This window comes from Lactuca serriola, chromosome 3 (assembly GCF_051521515.1).
Source record: "Lactuca serriola cultivar US96UC23 chromosome 3, Lser_US96UC23_V15, whole genome shotgun sequence".
Classification (NCBI taxonomy): Eukaryota; Viridiplantae; Streptophyta; class Magnoliopsida; order Asterales; family Asteraceae; genus Lactuca; species Lactuca serriola.
Window position 1 is genome coordinate 63,105,734 of NC_136410.1, and position 7,454 is coordinate 63,113,187.

Here is a 7,454-nt window from a genome sequence, read left to right on the forward strand (position 1 = left end):
GATTGGTTAGTTTATTCCAAAGAAATTGATATTATATATATATATATATATATATATATATATATATATATATATATATATATATATATTGCTTTTATTGTAAAATATTTCCAAAAGAGTGTGGAAATGGTCAATTAGTAAATGAGGATTCTAGGGATTAGATACATTTTAACATTATAATTAAAGAGCATAAAACTAGTATGGAGCATGTTAAAAATATAAATACTTGGTATGATTTAGACGCATTATAATTAAAGAGCATAAAACTAGTATGGAGCATGTTAAAAATATAAATACTTGGTATGATTTACGTCTAAGATTACAAAAAAATAAAACTATTGATAATGCGACTCAAATACAACTAGAAAAAAAAAGGTGCATTGGAGACAAGTTTTGTTGAGAATTGTCTCTATTGCGAAATTTCTTGGTAAACATTATCCATCTTTTTGTGGTACTAATGAGAAATTATATTACGATAACAATGAAAATATCTTAGGTTTATTTGAAATGTTGGCTGAATTTGACTTGATTGTACTCTTGATATAAGCCACCAAGAGCGAATGACTATTATTTTAAGATATGTAGATGTCTCGTCAAATGTTGTTTGCATTGAATAATCTTTTTTACGGTTTTTAAATGTAAATGATAATACCAACCAAGGATTTTGTGATGTTTTACAAAATGAATTGAATTTGCTTGATCTTGACATTAATAATGTATGTGGACAAGGCTATGATAATGGATAAAATATGAAAGGAAAACATCAAGGAGTGCAAAAAGACATTTAGATATAAAGTCTAGAGCTCTTTATACTTCTTGTGGTTGTCATAATTTGAACTTAAGTTGGTGTGATATGGCAAATACTTGTGGTAATGCTAAATGTTTTTTTGGAACAATACAATATATCTATACAATTTTTGCAAATTCCACTAAGACTTGACAAATTTTTACAGATAATGTGAATGGTTAGCTCCTAAATCTTTATCATCCACTCGGTGGAAGAGTCGTGTTGATAATGTTAAAGCTATAAGATTTCAAATATTTGATATACAAAAAGCTTTACTTCGAGTAGCCCAAAATGATAATGATCCAAAAATAACATGTGAACCTAATTCCTTAACAAAAAATGAACTTGGTAACTTTGCGTTTATATTGGCATTAGTAATTTGGTATGAAATGTTAAATACTGTTAATTTAGTTAGCAAACAATTGCAATCAAAAGATATGCTTATTGATGTTGCTATGGAAAAAATAAATGAGTTGATTTTGTTTTTTAAAGAATATAAAGAAATTGGGTTTTTAAATGCTTTACAAACTGCAAAAGATATTGCCTTGGAAATAGGCATTAATCCAATATTTACTAAAAAACGTGAACCAAAAATAGAAAAAACATTTGGATGAGATTTCAAATGATACTTCTTGTAGTGTTTCATAATACGAGCAAGAGAAATTTAGGGTTAAATATTTTATTTATATTGTTCAAGAAATTACTTCTTTAACTACAAGGTTTGAACAATATCAACAATATAGTAACATATTTGGTTTTTGTTTAATTCAGAAAAATTACTTTCAGTAGATGGTATAACCTTAGAGTCTTGTTGTAAGTCTCTTGAAACTTCACTCAAGAAAGATAAACAATCGGATATTGATGGAAACGACTTATATTCTTTTAACATCTTAATATTAAAATTGAAAACCATCTAGCAAGAAGCTAGAGAAAAAAGAATACAAATAACCTTATATCATTGGATTTTGAAGCCACAATGACTAATTAATATTATTTCTACTATATCTACCAACACCCCATTGAAAAAAATAGTAACAACGTTCTCGAAAAGGGCACTCCTAAACATAGGTAGTGAATTAAATATCACATTATTCCTGTATCTCCATATGAACCAAATCATGGTCAACACAATAACTTCCGACACCTTCCTCTTCTCGACATTTACCCTAATCGAGTCAACCCAATGCAATAACTCCAAAATATTTGAGAAAAGGGGGAAAAGGAGATCCAACCATTTAATCACCTTAATCCATATCTGATTCGCCACATCGCTGGAAACAAACACATGATTCACTTCCTCACTAGCCGACATACATGCAACACACATAATTGAGGGAAAATCGATGTTTTTGGCATCCAAGTTATTCCTAGTAGGAAGTATATCCAAGAGAACATGCCAAAGAAGAACGTTAACCTTGATCAGAACTAAGCGACACCATCTAGTAGCAACAGATCCAAAAGGAAGGGTACTACTAACTGTAAACTCTCCATCCATCTCTAACTCCCACTCCCACTTATCACTCCTAGCCGAGAATACCACCTGAGATAGCATCAAAGTAAATTTTGGAAGTTGATCTGCAGAAACACCACCTATGATATCCATAATCCAAGCCCAAAACCACTCACCATTTTGCCACCTATAAGCAACAAGGAAATATTTTTGAGTCTCATGTGCATATAGCCTCGAAAAATGAACCATTAAACTCACATCCCTAACCAAGCTTCTTTCCAAAACCAAGTACCATTCCCATTCCCAATTAATTTTCGCAAAAAGGAATGGGTAAAACCGCATCAACATGTAACTTATCCTACATCTTCAACATAGACCACCACACTCCACGAACTCTCGGCATAAGATGAGAGGTACCAATACCCCTTTGAAAGTATATACTTATAATTACCTTAACCCAAATAGAGTTTTTATCTTTATGGAATCTTCATTGCCACTTATAAAGCAAAGCCAAATTAAAGGCCTTCAAGCTGCCAGTCCCTAACCCACCTTTATATGTGGAATTGAACAACTCCCACTTTACCCAGGAAATTTTTCGTTCCTTTTCCTCAGCACCCCAAAAAAATCAAGATCTCAAGGATTCAACCATCCTATACATAGCCTCAAGAGCCTTGAACAAAGACATATAGCAAATACCAAGGCTACCAAGAACAACTTTTGACAAGGTCAATCAACCACCCACTAAAAGCAAGTAAACTTTCCAATTACCAAGCCATTGCTTAAACTTCAAAACAAAATTACCCCAACTATCAATTCTACCCATATTCTCCCCAAGAGGAAGACTCAAATATGAGAAATAAATGGAAGCAATAGCACATCCCGTACACGCGACCCTCTCTTCAACTTCATAATCATTTATACCAATCCCAATCAAATTCAATTTCTGCAGATTAATACATAACCCATAAACTAAATAATAAAAGTTAAGAACCACAATCAGGTTCGCGATGGAGAGAGCATCATCAACATAAAAAAGATGAGAGAGATCTACATGATTGTTTCCAATGGAGACACCACGAAACAAACCCTGATTCACCGCATCTTCCAAAGCCAGATGCAAACTTCCCATAACAATAATAAAAAGAAAAGGAGATAAAGGATCTCCCTGCCTAAGACCCCTCTGCAAATTAAATTCCCGAGTAGCCGAACCATTAACTAGAACTGAAGCACAAGAGGACTTTGAGATAGCTTTAATCCAGCCAATCCACTTTTGGTCAAACCCCATAAACTCCATTAACTTCAAAAGATACTCCGAGCTCACAGATTTATAAGCTTTATCAAAAGCTACTTTAAATACCCAAGCCTTCTTCTTTTTCCGCTTTTACCACTCAATAACTTCATTTACCAATAAAGGGCCATCTAAAATGTGTCTGACCTTAATAAAAGCAGATTGCTCAGAACTAACAATACTATCAATCACCACCACCAATCGATTAGCTAAAAGTTTTGTAATAATCTTATATGGCACCCCAATTAAGCTAATAGGCCTATACTCTGTAATCCACATAGGATTATCTTTCTTTGGGATTAGAGTGAGAAAAGAAGAATTACATCTGTATGGGATATAACTAATCTCTGTGAACTCCCAAACAAACTTGCACACATCATTTTTAATTAGATCCCAGAAATGTTTAATGAAACAGAAAGAAAACCATCAGGACCTGGGGCACAATCACTCCCACAAGACCACACAATAGTCCTAATCTCTTCTTCACTAAACACCCTACTCAAACTCAAAGCTTTATCTGAAGAAAGTTTTTTTAATCGAGAGTTGGTGAAAATAACCGAAGCACCATTAAACTACTTAAGTTTATCTTTAAAAAACTTAAGAAATTCATCTTTCACTTGAATGGGATCATTCATCCATGAACCATCCACCATGAGACCAGAGGTAACAAGTTTTCTTCGTTTTCTTTTTAAAAGAGAATGAAAAAACATAGAATTTTCATCCCCTTTAACAACCCACTTAGACTTAGCCTTTTGAGAAAGATCCATACCTTCAGTTTTATCAAAATCAGCAAGCTTTTTGACAATATCTATTATAACCCTCACTAAATCAGGGTCATTCACACCGCTATTAACTTCCTTTTCCATCTCATCTAGTTGCTCCAATAAATCTTTCCCAAGGCCACAATTTTGATCAGCCGCGACCTTGTGCAAACTTTCATTTTTTTTTTCTTTTAAGCCTTTAAGTTTATTTTTAAAGATAATAAACTTATTGGCATTTGTTCAACATCAAAACCAGCAATTGATATTGAGTTAAAATTACTTCCACATCTCTTGCCTAAGGAAAAAATGACAACGATTGATATTCTAAAGTTTTTAAAACGTGTTGATTGTTTTCCTATTATGTCTATTGCATATAGAATTATCTTGACTTGACTATTAATGTTACTATTGCATCTGCAGAACGTAATTTTTCAAAATTGAAGATTTTGAAGTGCTATTTATGATCTACAATGACTCAATAACAACTTAGTATATTGACTTTGATGACGATTGAGTGTAACATATTGGATAAAATTACTTATGAATATGTTATTGAAAATTTTGTTTAAGGGAACATTATGAGTATGACTATTTTCAAGTGAAAACCAATTTCTTTTTTGTGTATAATTTTGAATGAAATTTTATTTTTATGTATTTGCAATAGAAAATTAAAATTTATAATTTTTTTGCTTAAATTTAGAAATCTTCCTATTTTTAGGGCCTTTTTTTTTTTAAATTTCACATGGTCTTGAGAATCTAAGGGCCGACTTGTTCTAATTATAAGCATGCAGTTGACTTGTTGTAGGTTAAATTTTATTGGTTTTTTTTCCTATAAGCTAATTTTTTATCATGAAATTAATGTAGCATACAAAGGTTTTTCTTTACATTTACATTTCAATAACTAATTTGCCGTGCACCGTTTTTCATTTCTCACAAGCTTGAATGTTTTTCTATCATAATCATAAAAAACAATTTCTAAAAAAACCTAATCACTTGATAAACCAAGGATAATAAACTTTTTGCCTTTATTTTACAATCTTTAAAGAGATTTAGGATGTTAAAAAGGTAGAAAAGAATTTGACATTAGGTTAAAATGAAGATAACTAACATGTATACCTTGTGCATTGATTTCTTGTCGAATCAACACTCTTTCCATTTTAAATCCATGGGAACATATGGTGCAAAATTTGGTACACTTAAAGAGCAAGTGTTTGGTATTACATTAAATGGACCCACAATACCCTAAAATAAAGAAACCAACAAGAAATGAATTGAAAAGGGAAAGAATATGCGTACTAATTGTTAGGGTAGGTTATGACTAATTCTATTAAATGATAAAACCAAGTGATTCGTACACAACAATTTTTATCCATACACAACAATTAATGCTTTATGGAGTTGTACAATACAATACTTTAATGCACAAATTGTTGTGTACGGAAAAAAATTGTTGTATATGAGTCGGTTCCCATTATATAACTTCCGATTAGGTTTCAGTTAATTTGGGTCGATCAAAAAAAATATTAAGTCGGTTTTGGAAAGAAAATATGCCTTACAACAATATATAAATCATAAACATAAAACTCTCTAAGAGTATACAATCTATAAATAATTCTCTATTGCAAAAGGGAAGTGATTCTTCCACGACTTTTTTTATCCCTCCACAGATTTTTATAGTAAAAGGACAATTATACCCTTATTTAAATTTGAAGAAATTAAAGAGAGAGAAATATCCCATGTTTCCAAAAGATGTCGTTCCTTCTACCTTCTTCGTTGCTCCAAGCCTGCAGATCTCCAATTATTTTCCTGTGCAAATGTCTAATATCTATTCAGTTAGTTCTAACAATAATGTTCACGTATCTTAACAAGCATCTCTAAAAAAGATTCATTCTGTTAACAAGCATGAGATTCTTAACATTAATCTATTTTTTGAGTATGCATCTCTCTAATAGAAGATTTTTAGATAGTCATTTAATAGCTCTCTGTTTTAATTTTTTTTTGGGGAGCTGATTTCATTCTCTTTCAACACATAAACACAACATGCTAAATCTTCCTCCTTCAAAGCTGGAGTGTAATAAACTCATCTCAATAGAATGCAATGACCGGAAATTGATCGTAAAATTTTCCCCTCCGAATCCATGTTGTACCATCGATGATCAATCTGTTCAATATTCCCGGCTATCAAACCCAGTTCTTAGATCCTCCTTTTCCTCAGGTTTCCATCGGGTTTTCAATTTTCCAGTAGTCGCTTTTTTTTCTCCATGTTCTTATATCCATTACAATTACTCATGTGTTGAAGTAACACAGACTTTTTCGACTCGAATGTGCATGATATTACCGGTTCGGACCTGATGTTATTTGTGAAGTAGTATACGAAGTTTGTGTGAAAGTATTGCAGAGCTCAGATGACCGTGATCTCTAGCGGAGTCTTCTCGGAAAATAATTTTGGGTGTAAATTAAACTTAAAGTTGAGCGAGAGAAATTTGTTTCTAATCAAACACATACACAGAGAATCATACGCTCTGAAGAGATTATTAACTGTGAACAATATTGTTAGAACTAACTGAATATATATTAGACATTTGCACAGGAAAAGAATCGGAGATCTGCAGGCTTGATCAACGAAGAAGGAGGAAGAAGGAAGAATGAACGACATCTTTTGGAAAAATGGGATATTTCTCTCTTTAATTTCTTCAAATTTAAATAAGGGCATAACTGTCCTTTTACTATAAAAATCTGTGGGGGGATAAAAAAAAGTCGTGGAAGAATCACTTCCCATTGCAAAAGGTAAGATTTGAAGTTTTGACACCGACCATTGGTGCAACTAACGATCGTGGCATTGGTAGGCAAGTTAGCAGTTGGTTAATTTTATAGTCGTATTAACTTTGATCATCCATACCAATGCATTTAGAATAAATAAAAAACCAATTTATATATGTTTTTATATATTTATTTAGAATGGTTGAATATAGAATAAAAAACGCACTAGCAAGAAGTTAGAACAAAACATAAACAATTACAACGAAAAGTTTGTTGGATTAAGGCATCTAAGGTCGTAACTAAATTGGTATAATGTTGAAGAATAAACATAAAGTCTGAGGTTGCTCTCATAATCAAAAAATGGCTTTGATTGATTATACGAGAGAGATAAATGATTTATTAATATAT

General features: G+C 31.9%; 1 protein-coding gene across 1 annotated transcript; it reads right to left on the reverse strand.

Moving 5' to 3' along the window:
• Positions 1 to 2,967: 2,967 nt before the first annotated feature.
• Positions 2,968 to 4,391, reverse strand: LOC145095324 (uncharacterized). Its single transcript, XM_079033226.1, has 5 exons — positions 4,143 to 4,391; positions 3,959 to 4,097; positions 3,673 to 3,872; positions 3,289 to 3,615; positions 2,968 to 3,180 (listed from the first exon to the last, which is right to left on the reverse strand). Exons 1-5 carry the CDS (start codon positions 4,389 to 4,391, stop codon positions 2,968 to 2,970), a joined length of 1,128 nt encoding a protein of 375 aa, XP_078889352.1.
• Between the last annotated feature and the right edge of the window lie 3,063 nt (positions 4,392 to 7,454).